General features: G+C 34.8%; 1 protein-coding gene across 5 annotated transcripts in view; it reads left to right on the top strand.

The window, feature by feature from the left end:
* The window catches only part of LOC117314625 (rap1 GTPase-activating protein 1-like), a 257,542-nt gene that overhangs the window by 118,027 nt on the left and 114,923 nt on the right, over positions 1–24,592 (top strand). For all 5 annotated transcript variants that reach the window (XM_033868694.1, XM_033868693.1, XM_033868696.1 and 2 more), the window contains one exon: positions 15,347–15,379. In XM_033868694.1, the coding sequence (XP_033724585.1) occupies positions 15,347–15,379 (33 nt within the window). The remainder of the gene's footprint in view (positions 1–15,346; positions 15,380–24,592) is intronic.

The following is a 24,592-nucleotide window of genomic DNA, read 5'->3' as shown; positions in this document are numbered from 1 at the left end:
TTACAATAGCCTCAGAAACTACAAATTGACCTTCCTCAGGAGTTAAAATAACTCAATGTTCACATTTGTTGACCCTACATTATTAGCTTAATATGTTAGAGGTCACATATGTACAAAGTGGTCAAAAAAATGATTTACATGTCCAATAAAACTGAAATATCAGCTGAGACCGTTTTGATATGAGAATAGAATATTAGAATAAAATTCTAAGAAAATAAGCAGATAAAAAAAAATTGATTAAATCTTAATAACTCAATATTTATTCTAAATCTTTAGAATTTCATACTTGTGGTTAAATCAAAATTGATTAAATCTTAATAACTCAATATTTATTCTAAATCTTTAGAATTTCATACTTGTGGTTAAATCACCCCATTCATACAAAGAACTTTTATGTTGTGTTTTTTGTGGAGCACTCCCAAAACAAATAGTTTTATTTCGGGGAAATGACACTCCAAGAATTTGGGGGTAGACTCCAAAATTTTGTATTTTGTTGGAGAGGCAGACTCCAAATTATTGTATTTTGTTTGAGAGGCAGACTCCGAAATATTGTATTTTGTTGGAGGGGTAGACTCCAAAATATTGTATTTTGTTGGAGGGGTAGACTCCGAAATATTGTATTTTGTTGGAGATCAAGGCAGACTCCGAAATATTGTATTTTGTGTGAGGGCCAGACTCCAAAATATTGTGTTGTGGGAGATCGAGGCAGACTCAGAAATATTGTATTTTGTGGGAGATCGAGGCAGACTCAGAAATATTGTATTTTGTTGGAGGGCCAGACTCCACATTAATTGTATTTTGTTGGATTTGACAATGAAAGATATTGTGTTTTTGGAGGGGATATAATATGGATAAAAAAGAGGTGGGCATCAATTTGATCAGAATATCTTCGTGGATAATCCCGGTACAATCCAGGTCAGGGGAGATGGGTCGGACATGTATTTACCCAATTCTGAAGGTAGGTGGTAATTACTGGCATGTGTCGGCCATTTATTTATAATTCCTGGCCTGGCTGGTAGTCATTAAGTGGAGAAAGCAGAAATGGCAGAGATAATTACCCAACATGGCTGAGACACTTCAACATACACTTCGCCATGTGTTTTGACCTTCCACCAAAAAACCATGTAAGTTATTAACGAGGAAAGGTACAAAGCTGCTGGCTCAGTGGGTAGCTTGGAATGTAATGACAAACTGGCTCAGTCTTCCTTAGAAGATGCAACAATCACCAGGGTAACTCCATGCTTCTGGACCATCAAACAAAATTAACTCGAGGTATATCACAAATTGGATGGCAGCAAGTTTGAATTTTACAGAAAAAAGGGATTTTCAATACCTGTTTCTTCATGAAAAGGTTTTGGACTGTGAAACAGTTGCTGAGCTGGTATAGCGTATCCAAAATACGATGAGGATTTTATAGCTATGAAATAGGATTCCCAATAAGTGTTTTCTGATCAGTGACGGAAGAAATATTTTCATATCATTCTCTAATGTGAGTATTTTGAAGACTATTTTGAAGAAAAACTTTACTTAAAGGAACTATTACTGTAAAAATCACTGTTGGAAAATGGAAATGCTCATCAGGTGTAATATTTAAAAGAAAAAGACTTAATTAGGAAAATCATAAGTCACTAGCAGATTTAAGGGGTGGGGGTGGGGGTGGGGGGGGGGGGGGGGGTGGGCACATGCCCCCTAAAATTGTATGAATCTATCGTGAAATACACTAGAATACAGGATTTTGTATTTGTATTTTTGTATTTTGCTAAAAGTTTTCCTGGGGGGAGTACACCTGGACCCTTCATAATTCGGCCCCCCCAAACTGAACATCCTGTATCCGACCTTGTAAGTATCCGCAACCATGTTTTCTTAATACCGAGGTTGACCATCAAGAACCTTAAATCTGTATGATACCAATACCTTAAATGTGTGTTCTGCATAAGTACCACTTGTAATAGATATGAATATAAGCTTCAATTAAAAAAAAAAAAAAAATCCTGTTAATTAAGTTGATAAATATTTTGATAAATAATTAAAATTGTGCAATACATGTATATTAGTAATTTCCAAAATACATATTAAATTCTTATATTTTTGACATAGTCATTAAATGTTAAATACAATTCATAAACTATTCATGTATTTATTAAAATATGAACTCTGGCAATACGGTCGGTAGATATAACTTAGATAAACATTGATTACTAAACATGGAATACAAGAAAATAGAGATACTTTCAAAGCTAAATATTTAAGTCACATGCTTGAGTAAAAAAAAAGAATGAGTCATAATACAGAATAGCGAGATGGTTGTATTACTAAAGTGACCAATGCAAATACATATATAGAAAAATAATGGGACTGAAAAAAGTGTCTGTATTAGCAGGGTGGTCGTAATTTTGAGGTGGTCGTTAAGTGAGGTTCCACTGTACTTATATCTTAGCGAAATGTAACATTACAATTCAGTCGGTCCTTCAAGAATACAATGTTACCACTCTAGGTAGAACACTGTGCATGATCTCTTTACTCCCACTCTTGGCCATGTCGCATACTTTACCCACATCATCTGAGGCAAACATTGTTTTAAAACCTGTAAAATTATATTAATAGAACATTATTTAGGATGTAAGCTTGTGTAGCTCTATATCATAAACCCATTTCACTTTTCATCAGAAAAAATCGCAATTTAATGAGTATGAATCTACAGATATAGTCGCTTTAATGAGTATGAAATCTACCGATATAGTCGCTTGAATGAGTATGAAATCTACAGATATAGTCACTTTAATGAGCATGGAATCTACCGATATAGTCGCTTTAATGAGTATGAAATCTACAGATATAGTCGCTTTAATGAGTATGAAATCTACAGTTATAGTCGCTTTAATGAGTATGAAATCTACAGATATAGTCGCTTTAATGAGTATGAAATCTACAGATAGAGTCGCTTTAATGAGTATGAAATCTACAGATATAGTCGCTTTAATGAGTATGAAATCTACAGATATAGTCGCTTTAATGAGTATGAAATCTACAGATAGAGTAGCTTTAATGAGTATGAAATCTACAGTTATATTCGCTTTAATGAGTATGAAATCTACAGATAGAGTAGCTTTAATGAGTATGAAATCTACAGATATAGTCGCTTTAATGAGTATGAAATCTACAGATATAGTCGCTTTAATGAGTATGAAATCTACAGATAGAGTAGCTTTAATGAGTATGAAATCTACAGTTATATTCGCTTTAATGAGTATGAAATCTACAGATAGAGTAGCTTTAATGAGTATGAAATCTACAGATATAGTCGCTTTAATGAGTATGAAATCTACCGATAGAGTAGCTTTAATGAGTATGAAATCTACAGTTATAGTCGCTTTAATGAGTATGAAATCTACATATATAGTCGCTTTAATGAGTATGAAATCTACAGATATAGTCGCTTTAATTAGTATGAAATCTACAGTTATAGTCGCTTTAATGAGTATGAAATCTACAGATAGAGTAGCTTTAATGAGTATGTAATATACAGTTATAGTCACTTTAATGAGCATGGAATATACAGATATGGTCGCTTTAATGAGTATGTAATATACAGATATAGTCGCTTTAATCATGTTTATGCTTCAATAACGAGCAATCTTGTTGATAATTGAAGTTAAAAAAAATAAAGAACAAGATCCGTATTTGCATTGAAACTCGATCAATATCACTTCTCACTTGCCAGAAATAAACATGATAATAAACAGAATTTGATATTAACGGTTGTAGCCTTTTATTCAGTAAGAAAAACACGAAAGGACCAAATGAGTTATCTGTATATAAGACATGTTTATGTTAAAATATGACATAATTAATTTTATCTTTTCAGTAACATCTATTGAATTATCTATATGTATAAGTATATATATTACACTGATGGACTGTAAGGCCTAAAGTTAAATAAAAATTGAAATTGAAATATATCGCTATGGCCTCAATCCTACCACAATTGAATTGCCATTGAAGCAGGATGTGAAAGGCAAAGTCATATTGTAATTTAAGAATCGGTTTTCATACAAAATGTTTTGTTAAGACAGATCAGTTTTTGAGTGGGAATGATCTGCTTTGACATTTTTAGCTGAAATATCACCGATTGTCCCCAATTACGGGAGATGTATCGCCAACTGTCAGGAACATCTCCGTGCAGTAATGGAATATATATTCGATGTAATTCTGTCACCACCGGTCTATATATAGACTTCTTCAATTACTACGAAAACCAATCAGATTGTAGGAAGCCCACCGTGTATTTCTTCATAACTGTCACGGATGTAAGACTTTTAGTACTTTTGAAAAATAATTGATTTCAGCGTTGCATGATTGATGAAGGAAGGTTTTTATATCAAATAATCTGATGTCAGAAACGATGTATCTCAACTTATCTTTCGATAAATTTTCTTATCAAAAATGGTTTCAGATTGCGAGAAACAGCAGGAACATCATTAGGAAGTATTGTTCAAAATATCTAGCATTAATTTCATTAAAAAAATTTCTTAAGTAACTTTTGAAAACAAACAGGGCTTAAGTTACCATTATATATAAGATCTCAAAATTCAGGTAAAAGTTTTTTCTCTCTATTTTCATTATTTTTGAGTGTTTAAAAAGTAAGCTGAACAATTGGTAATGATTGCACATCAAGTCTTCCATCTGATAATTTAATCCTCACCTGCCAAATGATTTCATGTCACAAAGTGTTCATTAATTTGATTTTTGCTTCCTGTTATTGAGGAAAATCTCAATTTTTGAACTAATTGGGGATCTTATTTATCGCTTGATATAGAGATTCACAATAAATAACTGATGTCAGAGATATTTTTGTATCTTGGTTTGTGCAAAAATCTTAATACAACAATGTTTCCAGGAATTATTTGGAGGTCTTTGTAGTTATAAAGCTGTCAGTACATATAAGTTATTCCAACTTTCCCCGGAGGATGTTCCGGGTAAGGAAGGAATTACAATAGGCAGCAACACCTTGGACTGAATCAGACACAATTTCCTGGCCTGGACACCCCTAATTACTAGTTCACGGGAAAATAGGCCTGCAGACAGGAAATGAACAGAATTGACAAGATATATTCTTTCTTATTATCAAAGTGTTTCTGTGTAAAAACAAGTACAAAAAATACACGTTGCACATGGAGCGTCTTTAATTAGCCTCTTTTAGTGCATTGAACTTCCTATCTTTCAAAAGTCAAGCTAAAGTGTTGTCATGTCATAGTTTGAAGAATCTGGAACCACATTTTCTTCATTCAACTGAGCATTAATTGTGATTATTTTTAAATTCCTAAAATGACAATTAAATGCAAAACTGCCCTGTTATTGATCTCGCAAAACTGCCCTGTTATTGATTCAGAATGGTTACAATTATTAAGACTGTTTAATTGGTAAGATATTTTTTTCCTTGCTCAATTAATTTCTAATTTTCTTAGTTGTTTCTTAAGGGAATGAGTACCACTGCCCAAATTAGTATAGCATAGAAGAGTTCCACATGGAGTTGTTTTTTACTGGAGAATATCCATATATATTTTTGTTTTACAGCGACCAGAAAGAGTTTTTTCTGTTGAGAGTTACTTCCCTTTTAAAGGGTTTTCCTTTCATTTTGATGCTTTAGAATTTTACATATCCTGGATAGCAACATAGGTGGTTTGTAGATTTTGATTTATGTCTGAAGTTTGACTGAAATCATTTTTCTTTTTCATTGTTCTCTATTTCAAACACTCAAATTTCAAAACGGATTAATTATGTAAAGAAGGTCATATACCAGATGACAATTATATATTAGAGAAAATTGGGATATTAGGGTTAACAATGTTGACTAATTAAAACACAGTTTATAACTTGTCGCTCTTAGTCTTTAATCACTGTTTCCTTTTCCAGATTATAAATTAAGTTTACCACTTTATTTCCTGTGACCAGAGCCAGGTAAATCTCAACAGAATAAACATCAGCTTAATAATGCAAATGCTCTTAAAAATTTAGTGTATGGACTTAAGACCGTTACCTAATTCTGTCAGAATATATTTTTATTCAGGACAATTCTCAAGGTCGTGGAAACATCATATTGTTATTTGATGTAGATCGACAGAACATCCAATCAATATATTATTATAAACCTGCTGACATTTCCATGACTAGTTTTTGGGTGTCGCTATCAATATTACCTGCAATAAGCCCGCCCCCTTGTTAAAACAACTAAAATAGTTAACAGGTAGATTGTATAGCTTGAAACATGATGGATTTTTTATCAAATCTGACAAAATCAGCCGACGAAGGGAGATAATCCATGCAGATATGACATTGAACTGTAAAATAATTGTCATGCAGAAGTTGGCAGTAAACAGCTTCTAATGAAAAATCGATTTTTTTTTCTTTTCCGCCTTTGTGTTTCACTGACTACAAGAGTGTTCCTCACATGATGATGTTTTCCTGAAAATGTAAATTATTATGGCGGTTCCTGCGTGGTTATGTTTGTAAATCTCTCACCATACCCAGGAATTCCCAGTTCCTACTGGAACCAAGAGGATTTACTGCTTTGAAGTTTTAGAAATTATTCTGAAAAGAGGATTAGGGAAGCATATTTTATCATATATTAGATATACATAATGACTTTGATTCGATCAGAATTTAATGTAAGCCCTGGCGTTGATATTTATGTGAACTATTGTAGAAATTATACCAAATGATGACATTTACGTAATATCTTGTGTAGGAGTAAACTTCCAGATATATAACGGGAAGCGATCACGATAATGTCAGTTGTGTAAGAGGCTTAATTAGGATAATCTATTTTCACTGGTTCAGGGGGGAAAAACAAAATTGTATGATACAAATGGTAATTATGTAGAAAATATCCAAAAACTGAAACAGCTATTTGTAATCAGATAAAAAGCAATCCAAATAGCTTAATTCATCCCTTACAAAATCAATGATAGTCCTGGGTAGAAAAAAAAATTAATCTGAATAGGTGATTGAACTTTCCAAGGTAATATAAGTAATACAGTTGATACATACAGGGAATATAGGTAATACTGGAAAGATAGGGAATAAAGGTAATACAGGTAATACAGGTAATACAGGTAAGATAGGTAATACAGGTAATATAGGTAAGATAGGAAATATAGGTAATACAGGTAAGATAGGAAATATAGGTAATACAGGTAAGATAGGAAATATAGGTAATACAGGTAATATAAATAATACAGGTAAGATAGGAAATATAGGTAATACAGGTAATACAGGTAATACAGGTAATACAGGTAAGATAGGTAATACAGGTAATACAGGTAAGATAGGAAATATAGGTAATACAGGTAAGATAGGAAATATAGGTAATATAGGTAATATAAATAATACAGGTAAGATAGGTAATACAGGTAATACAGGTAAGATAGGAAATATAGGTAATACAGGTAATATAAATAATACAGGTAAAATAGGAAATATAGGTAATACAGGTAATATAAATAATACAGGTAAGATAGGAAATATAGGTAATACAGGTAATGTAGATAAATACAGGTAATATAGGCAATACAGGTAATATAGGTAATACAGGTAATAGATAGGAAATATAGGTAATATAGGTAATACAGGTAATATAGGTAATAAAGCTACTGGATATTATACCTGTATAATGTCACATGCCACAGTTTACCTGGATATTATACCTGTATAATGTCACATGCAACAGTTTACCTGGATATTTTTAGAAAGTGATAAGAACTTCGGAATTACCGACTATTTATAGAAACAATTTGGAAATTAAACTGGCTGAGACCTTTTTGACCTTCTTTCCCTGTTGATATACTCTGTGGGTGTCAGGTTACTTAATAACACTAAAATAGATGATTGGATAAATCTCTACGTGGGAATATAGTTCCGAAATAGCATTATAGGACAATGAAACGGCGCTGATTATCAGACAAGACGAATGTTCTCATACAGGGGAAACTTTATTCTGTCCTAATGTCCACATATGTTCTGTCCATTCGACTGCTTGGCATAGAGGTATATATATCTATTTAAATGTAAGATGAAAAAAATGACTACATTGTGTGTGGGGTGGAGGAAACAAAAATGTCTCCTGTACCATCAGAACCCTGATAACCTTGACTGACCTTCCCAGGTAGTTGATCAATTTTCACTCCCTTTTCACCGGTCAGTCATGATAACCTTGATTGACCTTCCCAGGTAGTTGATCAATTTACACTCCCACCGGTCAGCCCTGTTACGAGATTAGCGGCCTGATTGGGAGGAGAGTGGTGACCAGTGAGAGGAATGATTGATAAATAAGCAATTTGGCTGCTGCCTGTTTGACCTTCTACAAAACATGTTTTCCTGAGGTCAATTATATTTGTTTCCCCCTTCCCTCGCTGTTCCAAATTATGTTGAGTGAAACTTGGGAATTTGTATCAGAAAGAATATAAATGTATGCAGTATGATGTACTTATGGCCCTAGTTGCAGTGTGTAATATGAAGTTTATTTACCCCACAGCATCAGAGGTACAGAGGAGCCCACTTATTTGCATATCGCTTATTTGCATATCCCGCTTATTTCCATAAAATTATCATGTCCCGATTTTTGTCTTTTTTATCTTTGTATTTTAATCCCGTGTATTTGCATCGACTAAAACACCGACTCCCGCTTATATGCATATAAAAATTCCAAAAAATCGAAAAATTTTAATTCATTTTAGGGTATTTTTGTGATTTTCCCGTAATAAAAGTTTTATGAAAAGTGTTTTAACTTGCATATTGATTTGACACGATGTACAACGTTATCTAATCATTGATTCCCACTTCGTCAAAACAGGTTATGTTCGATGCGCGCATCGATATTGACATTTAGTTATTATCCAAACCATATCAGTAGCATTGTGCAGAAGAATTACTGAATAAAATATTTATTATCCCCTGCGAAACGCGGGCTCCGTGCGTCCATCCGTCCATGTGTCCGTCCGAGATTCTTTTCCAGGCTATAACTCCATAACCATTCAACGCAGTTCCTTGAAACTTTTTGTATATATCAGACTAGTGCCCTAGTTGTGCCTTTTGCTATTGTGGACCTTCCATTTTCGGTATTTTTTCTGTCACCATGGAAACTTAGTCAAAAATATCAAATTACTGTTTCCTTTTGTTTCCGGGCTATAACTCCATAACCGTTCAATGCAGCTCCTTGAAACTTTCTGTATATATCAGACTAGTGCCCTAGTTGTGCCTTTTGCTATTGCGGACCTTCCATTTTCAGTATTTTTTCTGTCACCATGGAAACTTACTCAAAAATACCAAATTACTGTTTCCTTTTGTTTCCGGGCTATAACTCCATAACCGTTCAACGCAGCTCCTTGAAACTTTCTGTATATATCAGACTAGTGCCCTAGTTGTGCCTTTTGCTATTGTGGACCTTCCATTTTCGGTATTTTTTCTGTCACCATGGAAACTTAGTCAAAAATATCAAATTACTGTTTCCTTTTGTTTCCGGGCTATAACTCCATAACCGTTCAATGCAGCTCCTTGAAACTTTCTGTATATATCAGACTAGTGCCCTAGTTGTGCCTTTTGCTATTGCGGACCTTCCATTTTCAGTATTTTTTCTGTCACCATGGAAACTTACTCAAAAATACCAAATTACTGTTTCCTTTTGTTTCCGGGCTATAACTCCATAACCGTTCAACGCAGCTCCTTGAAACTTTCTGTATATATCAGACTAGTGCCCTAGTTGTGCCTTTTGCTATTGCGGACCTTCCATTTTCGGCATTTTTTCTGTCACCATGGAAACTTACTCAAAAATACCAAATTACTGTTTCCTTTTGTTTCCGGGCTATAACTCCATAACCGTTCAATGCAGCTCCTTGAAACTTTCTGTATATATATCAGACTAGTGCCCTAGTTGTGCCTTTTGCTATTGCGGACCTTCCATTTTCAGTATTTTTTCTGTCACCATGGAAACTTACTCAAAAATACCAAATTACTGTTTCCTTTTGTTTCCGGGCTATAACTCCATAACCGTTCAATGCAGCTCCTTGAAACTTTCTGTATATATCAGACTAGTGCCCTAGTTGTGCCTTTTGCTATTGCGGACCTTCCAATTTCGGTATTTTTTCTGTCACCATGGAGACTTAATCAAAAATACAAAATTACTTTTTCCTTAATAACTCTTACTTTGAGCTTGATATATACATGTATTTGGATTTTCATACCAACTGCGGGGCGCGGGGGATAAAGCCAAGCTTTGCGGCTCCTTGTTTGCCTCATCTTTTGATGAGATTTGTTTATTTTTTATAGCATCGATCCAAACCTGTGTTCTGTGCACTTGAACACTCGCTGAGGCAGGTTGCGATCGCCATGATTGTTTACTAGGAGCGTTGCATTGTGGGGGCATATGTGTAATGAACGACAACTCTTTGTGTGTGTGCGCCATTTCCCAAAACAGACCCAAACAACAATACACATGTCACGGTCATTTAAGACAACCCACGCGTGTATGACCGCTATCGGACCCAGCGACGACGAAGTAAATGCAAATATTTTATTTGTACATTTACAAAGAATAACAACCCATGTATTTCGTATTTACTCTTATATTTTAAATAATATTTTTTTTTAAATATATTTTTAATGCAAATAACATAAACAATCATATAGCGCCCATTTTGAGTACCGACCTGACGATCTACATAGTGTATAAGAGGGGCCAAAACCCAACTCCGCCTATACGAATACTCTGGTTATTTGCATATTTTGTCGTGGAAAAAGGGCTATGCAAATAAGCGGGTTGCTCTGTATTGTATTTTTGAAGGGCTTGCCCTACAACTGGAAGGGAGACAACTCAGAATATGAGAGTCACCATGAGGTTATGCGCCTCAGTGATATATGTGATGTTTTATATAAGAACTAGTAAACTGTTGAAGGCAGGTTATTGTCTTTTGTATTGGGAGGTAGTAAGCCTTTTTTGTTGTGTTTATGAGGTTGTTGACTCCAGTGTTTGAGGGTTTTTTTTTGGGGGGGGGGGGGGGGATATTTGATTTACAGATGGGACTCACACTCAGAATGCGTAGTCAAGTGGTTTATCTAATTAGGATATCATTTTGTTTGAAAATTGTTTAATTACATTTAGGGATTCTCCAATTGATTGTTACCTATATAACGAGACGATGGAGACTCATTTGAAAAGGAAGTGTTACAAAGATGTAGACTGAAATCAATGGCATTCATGGCAGTATGATGCAGTTTAACTGTATTTGTACCGCATTAAATATTTTGTAATGTAATTAAAGATCTAATAATCAACAGCCAAGGTCATATTAGGACCGGTTTCTGGGAGACAAAACAGAGAACACAGACAGGAAGAAGAATTTACTGAGAATCAATATAATTTCACAGTTTCTTTAACATTGAACAGTATAGTTTAAAATTGTTAAACTGTCATGAAACTAAATTTGATGACTTCATCCGTAATTCGCACCTAGTTATCAGTCTAACCAAGCTCATATCAATTTATCTGTCGATCTTTCTCCACGTCTGGTGATTGTTATATCGGACACTGATAATGTTCATGGTCCTCTGAATGTTTATGACAATGATCATGTTCATTGTCCTCTGAATGTTTGTGACACTGATCATGTTCAAGGTCCTCTGAATGTTTGTATTCTGTCTGAAGAGCCTATAATGTTACATACAAACTCTTGCAACAATAAGGAACAAAATGACAATGATGGATAGAGTTGTCGTCTTATATTTCAATAAACTCTGAACTGTCTTGATCTGATCTTAGAGATAGGGATAGGTATAGGCTTTGCAAGTAAAGTTTCATTATTGGTTGTGTAATTGGAGGTTGGAGGATGTGTAAAGTTGATATTGTACACTTCACACTTCACTCGTACCTAATCTCCTGCCAGATATAGACCCTAACATCGTTCTTATTTCTACAAAACCTTACATTATTTGTGGTTTCTCCAGACATTGTTGTAGACCTTCACGTATTTATTTCTTTATAGGCATGCATCGTTTTCTCTTCAAAATATGAAATTTATTTGTTAGAAACTTCATCCAACGTAAAAATTATGTTTTCAATGGACTAAATATTTTGCGACATTTCAAAATAAAGTAAAATTCATACTTCAACTTTAAGTGTGAAAAAGTTGTTTAATGAAATATTGATGAAAAATTGTTGCGTATGTACCAAGATGCTGATAAATTGTTGGATGTCCCTTGCGTGGGCTTGTTATATTATCGGTGGGTGACAATTTCTCTGAAGGTCATAGCTGTTGGAGCCTGAAAACTGTACCCAAATACCCTGTCTCATTACGGGTCTCGTCTAACCTTATTAGATATACAACTATGTATGGGAATGTGATCATCTGGTAATTTGACGATCATCCGAGGGCGAGTGTTAATCAGGTGCGTCGGTACAATAACGCCTTATAGAGCCTTATCTTACTAATCACCATCTCAAACGGGCTTTGTAAGACTTCTCTTCCAAGTTGCTTTTCAAATGATGAGAAAACAGATGCTACTCCGTAAGATGTGACTCTCCGACTAATGTCAACGGAATCTGATGGAATTAGGTCGGCCCTGTTAAGGATTGAATGACAATGTGTCTCAATTAGCGGTCATCACAAGAAAATCAATCTCTTCATATTTTCACGATTTAAAAACTACTGGGTAATGTCACATTTTGCTGTCATACGGTTCATGTGTTTAAAAAAATCGATGTGGAGTTTTCATTGATATCAAACAAAAGGGACGCTATAAAATAAAGGGACGTACGCTATATAATCGTTGACTGTATATATAGGCTATTACAGACTGTCTGTGTAGTCCATTATGTTGGGAGAACTGAATTTTGTTTATTGATAGAGAATAAGAAAATTAATTTTAAGGTTGTTTCAGCAGTTTTCAGTAGATATATTGTTATTTTCAGAAGCATTTTTCAGTAGATAATGATATTTTCTAAAGCATTTTCAGGAGATATTGTTATTTTCAGAAACATAATTTAAAACAATTAATTAAATTGCATGACTAACTTGTCATGGTTTCAAAGTGAACATCACTACACCTCAGTTAAACTATCAATATAGCATTATGTTAAAGTTGCTGGTTCAAGATGCTAAAAAATTTTTTTTTTAATTTAACTCGAACAAATAGAGAAAACATAATGTGTGGGTTGTGTTGAGAGGTGTTCCTTTTTGTCTCGGGGTAAGACATTAAACAAACCACCATATGTAACAGTAGTCAACAGAAGTCTTTGTATCACTGTGGTTATCATAGTCACACAGATGTTTGATTCAATGTGCATAAATAATCTGTAATCAAGCTTCCATTACACACAGATGGCAAAGAAATCTACAAAAAAGCCAAAAATTGTTCTGTATGTGGTCTGAATTTAGATAAGTTATCAAAAAAGGAGTCGTTGAGGTTTGATATTATTGTTTTTATCAAGTTATTGATTTCTTCAGGCTTGTTAAAAGCGTGGGATTTAACTGGGAGACATTGACCATCTTATGCCTTTCATGACTTCATAGGTAGTATGCTGTTAAATTATCACCAAAAAGATGTGTAAAAATGTGGAGATAAAAAAGGATAATTGTTGATAATTATAAAATTCCCAACATGAGAAAATATTTGACAAAATGTGATTGTAAATTTTTTATCCATGAGGGTCTTTGATAGAAACTAATTAATTTCTATAGTCCTTTAAACAGGAAATAAAAAATGATTAAAAGTGATGTTCTTTCTTTGCAATGAAAGGAAAAAGCCTTTTAATTTCAATATTAACATTTAGATTATCGATTTGAAAATAAAAAAACATAAAATCAATATTTAAAGTTATGTTTTTTTCCCCCCTTTCTATTCAAGTGAATTTTTCAATAGGGGATTCCACAATCGGATTTTAGAAATCTGGACTGGCGACAGACAAAATAATCAATGAGTATTTATAAGCTTTTATTATGAATTGATCATTTCATCACTGAAAATCTGCTTGGCAGATTTTTCATTTCCTGAAAATCCTCTTTGAAATCAATATTTCAAAAGGATTGAAAATATGACAATCTTGATGTTATAAGCTCGGTTCCCAGTCTCCTGATAAAAAACGGAAATGAAAGCGGATTATGACGGCCATGTTGATTTGTGACATGATGAGGATTTGGGGAGAGGAATTTTGTTGGTTTTTTTTGCAATTTTTTTCTTTTTTTTTTCTTTTTGAGATTGCTGAATAATAATTTTAATTTTAAGATCTCAAAAAATACGTGAATTGTTTTCACGTTTATACAGTACTGCATTAATGTTGATTAATTAAAATTAAGTCTTAATTAGTTTTTTGTGAATTCAGACTCCATTTAACATGTATATATGTGAAATTCTGAAAATTCTTTGAATTGATTTTCAGTATAGTCATAATTGTCAATAAAACCCTAGCAATTTAGTGTTGCATACAAATGTCATTGTATGGAAATATTAAATACCTGCGTTTAAACATTTGGTTATTGAAATTCTTAATAATGATATTGAATGTATTCGATGCTTTTTTTAGGTCAAATACCTTGACCATGACCTTTGTAAATTTTAAAAAATTTAACTTTTGCCACAGTATGTATTAATCATACAAGATAGGGTTTTCATGTAACTGTGTGTTCCTTTAATTGTCACAAAACCTTTGGTACTGCATTTGTGCTCCTGATGACCTTGTCCATAACCTTTGACCTGCTTAAAAAATTCTGAATTTCAACCCACTCGGCAGGCTGTGTTGTCATCTGACATGTTTTATCACAACAGATCATCTGTTTCTGTGACCTTGACCTATTTATAGTACGTTGCCCAGCTTACATTGACCTCCATTTTGTTTGTATTCTTTTCAAATTCAAAAGGCATTGTTGACAACTCTTCATTAAAACCTTGATTTGACCAGAAAAATATATTTTACCGAATGATGTATAAAGATAATACAAGACTAACTTTAGTGTTTTATATTCAGTAAGAGACCTTGTTAGTTCTATACCGAGATTACTATATCATGTTTCACATTACAAAGTTATGAAACATCAGTTTTTGTTTATAACACTTTCTAGATCTTGTCTCCCCACCACCATTTCCTCCTCCCAGGGGCTGTTTATCATTCTTAACGTCATAGTCACAAAGATTTGTTTCTTTACGTTAATACTTCATTGTTTCTGAAACACGAGAAGCATGCTTGTTGAATTACTCATGTCATATATAGTTTATGATTATTAAAATATCATGTTAGGATTGATTTCATTATCACAATGCTTGCAGTTGTCATAAACTTATACATATTAATTTTCTTTTCCAGATGTGACACCTCCCTTAATCTGCGGAGCTACAGGTAGGCCTGTCTTCATTTTACTACAGAACCATTTTACACCTGAAATATTTCGTAATGATGTACAGAATAGCTGGTGACAGCTCGTACATTAAGTTTTCATTATTTTCAGTGGTTATATTTGGCTGGTTGAACCAGTATACTAATGAACCATACTGATCCGATGATATATACAGTTATTCCCCTTATGTGGTAAATGGTGTTAATCTTTTCTCTGGTGACCATTCATTCAGATTTTGATTTGAATGGTAAGGTTAAATCACCATTTTGTGAAGTTGTACATATCAGTCAAGCATGCCAGAACTTTGTCACGGAAGACATTGATATTTGGAAGTGGAGGCGGGAATCTAGTTTGAAGAAGCTTATTCTTCTCGAACACCTGGTCCTGTTGTCCTTGGATCTTTTCCAAGGGTCTTCATGTATACATCTTTATATAAGTTTTGCACTCATTTTAACGCTTTCGAGTTCGAATTTCAGTTTTGTTTGTATGATGGTATTTTCTGTTAATTTTGTATATAGGGAGGACACAGATATGTAGATATACCGTAACATTGACAGTACTGAGACTGTTACGGAGGCTGAGGGGTCTAGTGGTAAGACACACGAGCTACGTGACCAAAGGGCCTTTTGTTCGAATCTTGGCACGGACACTTTGTTGTATCTTTGAAGAAGATACTTTACTCTGTTGTGTTCCCGTGGACTCGGTGTAAATAATGTTGTGTGTAAGCTGTTAGTGCCAAAATGACAGCTCCGGCTGTATGCTCCCTAGGGAGTTGAGAAAGACATTGGCTTGTTGCTAAAGGCCCAATAACTATGGATAATAATTTGTGAACCACTTTGACAAGGCTATGTCGGGATATGCACGGTATATAAAACTACAAATTATTAAAAATTATTATTATTGAAATCATTCATTAACTATTTTGTCAAAAAAAAAAAAAAAAAAAATTGTGCAAAGAAAATGTCACAGTATCAGCCAGAACAGCTTTATTTTTATAGATTTATTGTGTATCTTTGTCTAAAGAACTGTCTATCCCTCAGAATCCTTAAAAAGTGTTACTGATGAATCATCTTTACTGACCTTGAAACAATTTTGTGAGTGACCTTGAAACAGTCATGTCAAAATTCAGTCCAGTTTCAACTGTTTTCAAGTGCACTTATAATTATCTGTACCTCATGCTTAATTAATCAAATTAATTAGACTTGATTAACATTCTTTTCTAGCCATACTAAGTGAAATTGTATGATGTATTTTTTTTCATGCCAATTAGTTGGGAAGTAACGGTAACTACAAGTTGGAGACCACAAAGAAATGAACCTTTTCAGATGGTACGATGTAGCTGTCAAAATTGAGTGATAAACTACTCAGAGTTTTTTTTTTCATATTTTGAAGTTAATATTCTGATTGATTACCTACCAAGACAACTTGTTTTTGATTGGTTCTTAAAACATCTTGAATCATTTTCCAAAAAAAAAATTTTTTTTTTTGAAACAGTCTTTGAGAAAGGTGTATCCTGAATAAGTTAAGCACTTTCTCAGTCAAATCTTCTTGAATTGTATAAAGTTGAGGATAGTTGCTGTCATTGGGGAAATATCAGATTCTCCTGTTATCATTCTGTATGCAGTGGACAATTTGTTTCCATCATTGTCGCTTGTTTCAAACCTTGCCTGTATCCGTTTTCAGGCCAACAGCACTCAGAGGCCAGATTGGATGAGCCAGACAGCCATTCATTCCTGTTGTTACAAAACTCTTTAATTATCTGCCAGAAAATTGAAAATACTGCTGTTTTTTATCCTCTTGTCAGCAACAGACTGTCAGCTGGAATTAATATTGTGATGTTTTCAAATTAAAGTTTGTGAAACTGATTTGTACCTTAGTTTCAGACAATTCTCCGGGATAAAACTCCGGGACTTTAAATGATAAAAAACCTGGATAGGTTGCCTGTCCCAATGGTGTTTGGCTTACTATGCGATATTAGAATACGGTAGTTGACTGTGGGATTGTGGGGCTACAGGTTGAGGATAGGACTCTTCTATCTTATTGCCTAACAATTGGTTCGTGAATTGATATCTCACTGTGAGATAATGTAGTCTTCTGTGCGAGAAACGAGAAACTCGCAATGTACATTTCCTTAATTAGGTGCTTTTAGAAAATGTCAAATGGGTGGGGGTTGGGGTTGATCATAGAATCAGTCATACTGTGTCTGGCAGTTCTGTGTGTCTGTAGACAATAGTATGTCCAATTGTCTGTAGACAATAGTTTGTCCAATTGTCTGTAGACAATAGTTTGTCCAATTGTCTGTAGACAATACTTTGTCCAATTATCTGTAGACAATAGTTTGTCCAATTGTCTGTAGACAATACTTTGTCCAATTGTCTGTAGACAATAGTTTGTCCAATTGTCTGTAGACAAATGTTTGTCCAATTATCTGTAGACAATAGTTTGTCCAATTGTCTGTAGACAAATGTTTGTCCAATTATCTGTAGACAATACTTTGTCCAATTGTACAGGATAATATTCTAACTTGGATTTCATATTGACCTATGTGTTCCTTGTCACAAGACTTTTCTATTGCTACTAAATTTGCAGACCTGTTGACCTTGACCCAGACTTTTGACCTACTTTTGAAAAAATAATTCTGAATTTCAACCCACTCGGCAAGCTTTATGCTGTCCTCTGAAGACTCTTGTTAAGTAATCTGTCACACTTGATCAGTACATAATACCTATTGTTAATTAAGGTGTATTATCATACATGCTATTTATTTTTCAATGCATGTTTTTTCTTAGAGTTATGTTCCTTTAATGATGTCCTTACAATAAGTGTGCTAAGATATGCCCGTCATTGTACCAGTCTCTTTTATGTTGGTGAACAGTTTCCTCAGGAAATGTCTGGATCCTGTGATTTAGAGGAAATGTCTGGATGGAGAGGACACTTTGCCTGTGTATAGTAATATCAGGGGTTTCTCTTTCTCTGACACAGTTTCCTGTCAGACATGGGCAATGTCCTGTAATAGCCTTTTACAGACCTGGCCGCATAACTGTTTATACATCTATACACACTTCTTCATAGACTCCTGCTCATGAAGGCATGATAAACCTTCATTCACTCATCAGCTTACAGATTTATCAATTTATTCATCACTCTCCTGTTCATGGAGGTATTTAATAAATCAACCACCTTCATAATACTAGGAAGCGTATGGAATTTCTTTGATGAAGGGTTATTTTAAATAGTTAATTAAATTGATAATTGTATGTAAAAAATTCTTTAAAAAACATTCTTGGCAATACCTTTCAAGGTAGATAACATGCAATATCATTATAGATTTCGAATAGGATATATACAACACCTTAATTAGAAATTGTGATTCCAGGTAGCATACATCCTTAAGTCAAAATACAATTTCTTCTCCTGTTACATATATATGTAACAAGCAAGAAACTTATTTTGGTAGGTTTAAATATCCACTAGGTGAAACGGAACTGTCAGCTAGGCAATAATTTAAGTGTCGGAGCAATTTTCTACAAAAAAATCAAATCTACAAGAAGCACATCAAGTTTTCTCTACCATGTGGGTCTCTGGCTCTAAGGTTCATTAAACAGGATTTTATTCAATATCCTCACAATTTGCATAATTAAAGAATTTTCATGGGTAGTGAAAATTTTAAGCAAGTTTAGAGATTATTTACCCAAAAGTGTAACATGTATCCAACAGAAGTCAAATTCAGTCCATTATTATAACACTGCTGCTCCTATATAAAACAGATGTTGTTTAAAGATCTGATAATCAAGTCGAACGATTCCCAATACAACCTAGGTAGTTGTTAGGAGGTATAAGTAAGTGAAACTATTGTCTATTTATAGACAGTTGCAGTGAAACTAATCTTAATCACACTAACTAATTAAGCTTTAGAGTACTCTTACCAACAGTGCTCCTCCATTCTCTATATGAAGCCAAAATTAGTGAATCCAATTTTTTTTTTTTTTTGCCTCAAGATTAAAGATACAAGATTTGTTTACCCATCTGGTACATAAAATCCCTGGGGATTCTAAAAGGCTGACTTCAAAGAATGTCATTTGCGGCTTCACTCTGTAAAAAAGTATCGGTTCCCTTCATGTTGGACAATAATCTTTGATTATTCCCTCAAGCAGATTGTCCATCTGACCTTGACCTTACTCACAGGCCTGGGGTTAAAGGTCACTCCAGGAAGATATCAAGATATCCCAGACTCAATATGTTCATCAAACATTTTCTGGGTGTTATTAGGGACTAGAAATGGCTCGGCAGCCTCCCATTGAGGTTGGTCGTTGCTTTAGAGTACATTGAAAAATGCTTTGACATTCATTATCAGTAGTCATTAGATTAATAAGCATCTTGACGAGAGTTTTTTCTCAAACTTTTTTCACTCGCCTACAACTTCCTGTACTTTAAATCTGGATATTGTAGATAACACTAATGTAGATTAGAAATGGTTGTCAACTTTGTCATTCAATGCCCTGGCTCTTTGTTTTTTTCTTTCGTGGAACCCATTTGATAATTTTGTAAATTATCTTTTAATAGGTTTTCTTCTGTTCTGCAAAAAATATTCATCCAATGTAAAATTTATCCTGTTTGAAATTTCGTCTAATGATCTTTTCTAATGTTCAAATAAAACTGTTGGGAAAATATTATATAAGTGAATAACTGATTAAATATTAACAATATGTAAACAAATAAACAAATCGTGTTTTACAGGAAGACTTTAACAAACAATATATAAATTCTGACTAAAAACGGTTTGTGTCCCTGTCATAAGTCACGTTTCAAATAAAATGCGATTGTCTACAGCGCCATCTGGGGGCTACTTGAAATATTTAAGTACTGTGAATAGGAAAAGCATCATTACAATTTGAGTACATTGTACCTAACTTACTACTGTAATTCTTTTGTTTTATCACAGAATAAACCAACATCAATTGTTCTGTGTCCTTGTCACATATCTAGTAAAAAAGGAGCGTTATTGTAATCGTGTGATTCATAGCTTCTACCTTAGTAGATGACCTTGACCTGACATTGCTCAGAGCATGATATATGCAAAATAGGCAATATTTTGTGTTAAATTTCCAAATGAATATGCAGGTGGGGATATTTTGGTTCTTTTGCCTGGATCTGTTGCTGCTCTTCCGGGAATTGTTGTGAGTGATAGGCACCAAGCGATCATTGCACAAGGTATTAGCCAGTTAGATTAAAGATTTTTATCTTCTCTCTCTCTCCTTTTCCTCTTGTTCTAAATCTTGTCCTAATTTCCTTCTGCTTTCCCTTGGCTCCATCCTAGAACGTTTTTGTCGTTTGGACCTCTATGATTTTTTCGATATGATGAATATTATCGCTATATCCTAATTGATATGTTCCCTTCAAAATCCATGTTTAATTTCCAGTAATTCTTACATTTCAACATACATCTGGGTGATCGGAAGTTAACATGAATTATTCTGAAGTTGGTGAAGATTAAGTTATTGAGGAGTTATCTTGGGCAAGTGTTGTGCTTGATATGAGAGACAAAGTCAAGTAGTCTTTCAAGGGGCCATTGGCATGATTGTGTGGGAGGTGAACAACTCCACAATGCCATCACTGTACATCAGCATTAGTCAGACGTCTCTCTCACATAAAACATTCTCCTGTTATCTTATGCAGCCATGTCTCAATAAGTCTCACTGTGTCCCTGTATCGGGCAAGAAACATTTCTGAGTTATAATCGTCGTGTGAAAATATTAGCTTCAAAATTGTGTCTCTTTGTTTGATGTATTAGAGTTATGGCCCTTGGTTTACTTCTGATAATAAGAGTTATAGCCCTTGATTTACTTCTGTAAATCAGAGTTATGGCCCTTGGTTTACTTTTGTAAATCAGAATTATGGCCCTTGATTTACTTTTGTAAATCAAGAGTTATGGTCCTTGATTTACTTTTGTAAATGAAAGTTATGGCCCTAATGGTTTACTTTGGTAATTGAGAGTTATGGCCCGTGGTTTACTTTTGTAAATCAGAGTTATGGCCTATGGTTTACTTTTGTAAATCAGAGTTATGGTCCTTGATTTACTTTTGTAAATGAAAGTTATGGCCCTAATGGTTTACTTTGGTAATTGAGAGTTATGGCCCTTGGTTTACTTTTGTAAATCAGAGTTATGGCCCGTGGTTTACTTTTGTAAATCAGAGTTATGGTCCTTGATTTACTTTTGTAAATCAGAGTTATGGCCCTTGATTTACTTTTGTAAATCAGAGTTATGGCCCGTGGTTTACTTCTGTAAATCAGAGTTATGGCCCGTGGTTTACTTTTGTAATGTTATGGCCCGTAGTTTACTTTTGTAAATCAGAGTTATGGTCCTTGATTTACTTTTGTAAATCAGAGTTATGGCCCGTGGTTTACTTTTGTAAATCAGAGTTATGGCCCGTGGTTTACTTTTGTAAATCAGAGTTATGGTCCTTGATTTACTTTTGTAAATGAAAGTTATGGCCCTAATGGTTTACTTTGGTAATTGAGAGTTATGGCCCTTGGTTCACTTTTGTAAATTGGAGTTATGGCCCTTGATTTATTTTTGTAAATGAGGGTTATGACCCTTAGTTTATTTTTGTTAATGAGAGTTATGGTCCTTGATTTACTTTTGTTATTTAGATTGAGGGCTTGGGGCTCGGGTTTTATTTCAGTGAAAAAGAGTTTAAAGACCCTTGGTTATCCAGTAATAGAGACATGTAGTCCCCGGTTTGTAAGAAAGAGTAATGGCCTTTTTCATGTGAAAGATTTGAACCTGTGCTTTAAATACACCATCTCCATTCAACTCCCTCATCAAAAGTTATAGCCCTAGATTTTATACACACAACCTTCATATTAATTATGTTGTCAAATTTCATTCATTCCTAATTGGTATCAGATTATTTCTACATTAATACCCAGGCTTAGGCAGTTCAGCCATTATGTTTAAATAGGGACCATTGGGCAGCTATTGTAGTGCAAGGGTCATGTGGGTGGGGCATGTTTGTCAACTTTTAGTCAATGGTCTCTTCTTGGTCATTTGTTGTGATAGACATTTTAAGAGATTCAAAGAAGGAACCAGCTTTAATGAGACAAACAAATGAAAGGACAGTTGGTATTACAGAGGAATATCTCAACAAGGCTTTAATTTAATGGCCAAATCGATTGTAGCTGTAAAGAGTGCATACAGCGACTGGGTGAAGCATTCTCTTTAGATGGAGTAGACGTTCTATGGAGATAGTAAATGGATCACCTATTTTCTGAATCACAAAATAAAAAAATAAAAATACACACAAAAAATCACCTCTGGAAAGGTCACAGGTGGAAGTGTTGGGTTTACAACAGACATTAACAGCTGATGGCTTTTTTCCTGGCATTAATGCCAAGCTTTACAGGAGACAGAAAGGTCTTTAGATTGTTGGTTTCCAGTAAAATTCTCAACTTTATGCTGATCCTGAAATCCCACAGCCAGCTAATAATAAGGGCACAGCTGGTTATTTGTAAGGGGAGGGATTAAAGAGGGGACTTAGAGCCTGATCATCGTAGCTGGATCCCTTCTGGTGCTGATGTGGTTCATGCCAATATAACACACACCGTTCTGGTGCTGATGTGTTCATACCAATATAACACACACCCTTCTGGTGCTGATGTGATTCATACCAATATAGCACACACCGTTCTGGTGCTGATGTGGTTCATACCAATATAACACACACCGTTCTGGTGCTGATATGTTCATACCAATATAACACACACCCTTCTGGTGCTGATGTGATTCATACCAATATAGCACACACCGTTCTGGTGCTGATGTGGTTCATACCAATATAACACACACCCTTCTGGTGCTGATGTGGTTCATACCAATATAACACACACCCTTCTGGTGCTGATGTGGTTCATACCAATATAGCACACACCCTTCTGGTGCTGATGTGGTTCATACCAATATAACACACACCCTTCTGGTGCTGATGTGGTTCATACCAATATAACACAGTTCCTTATGGTGCTGATGTGATTCATACCAATATAACACACACCCTTCTGGTGCTGATGTGTTCATACCAATATAACACACATCGTTCTGGTACTGATGTGATTCATGCCAATATAACACACACCCTTCTGGTGCTGATGTGTTCATACCAATATAACACACACCCTTCTGGTGCTGATGTGGTTCATGCCAATATAACACACACCCTTCTGGTGCTGATGTGTTCATACCAATATAACACACACCGTTCTGGTGCTGATGTGGTTCATGCCAATATAACACACACCGTTCTGGTGCTGATATGTTCATACCAATATAACACACACCCTTCTGGTGCTGATGTGATTCATACCAATATAGCACACACCGTTCTGGTGCTGATGTGGTTCATACCAATATAACACACACCGTTCTGGTGCTGATGTGTTCATACCAATATAAAACACACCCTTCTGGTGCTGATGTGATTCATACCAATATAGCACACACCGTTCTGGTGCTGATGTGGTTCATACCAATATAACACACACCCTTCTGGTGCTGATGTGGTTCATACCAATATAACACACACCCTTCTGGTGCTGATGTGGTTCATACCAATATAGCACACACCCTTCTGGTGCTGATGTGGTTCATACCAATATAACACACACCCTTCTGGTGCTGATGTGGTTCATACCAATATAACACAGTTCCTTTTGGTGCTGATGTGATTCATACCAATATAACACACACCCTTCTGGTGCTGATGTGTTCATACCAATATAACACACATCGTTCTGGTACTGATGTGATTCATGCCAATATAACACACACCCTTCTGGTGCTGATGTGTTCATACCAATATAACACAGTTCCTTTTGGTGCTGATGTGATTCATACCAATATAGCACACACCCTTCTGGTGCTGATGTGATTCATACCAATATAACACACACCGTTCTGGTACTGATGTGATTCATACCAATATAGCACACACCCTTCTGGTGCTGATGTGATTCATACCAATATAACACACACCCTTCTGGTGCTGATGTGTTCATACCAATATAACACACACCCTTCTGGTGCTGATGTGATTCATACCAATATAACACACACCGTTCTGGTACTGATGTGATTCATACCAATATAGCACACACCCTTCTGGTGCTGATGTGTTCATACCAATATAACACACACCCTTCTGGTGCTGATGTGATTCATA

Source organism: Pecten maximus, chromosome 16, assembly GCF_902652985.1.
Source record: "Pecten maximus chromosome 16, xPecMax1.1, whole genome shotgun sequence".
NCBI classification, from domain to species: Eukaryota; Metazoa; Mollusca; class Bivalvia; order Pectinida; family Pectinidae; genus Pecten; species Pecten maximus.
This window is presented reverse-complemented; position numbering and strand designations above follow the sequence as displayed.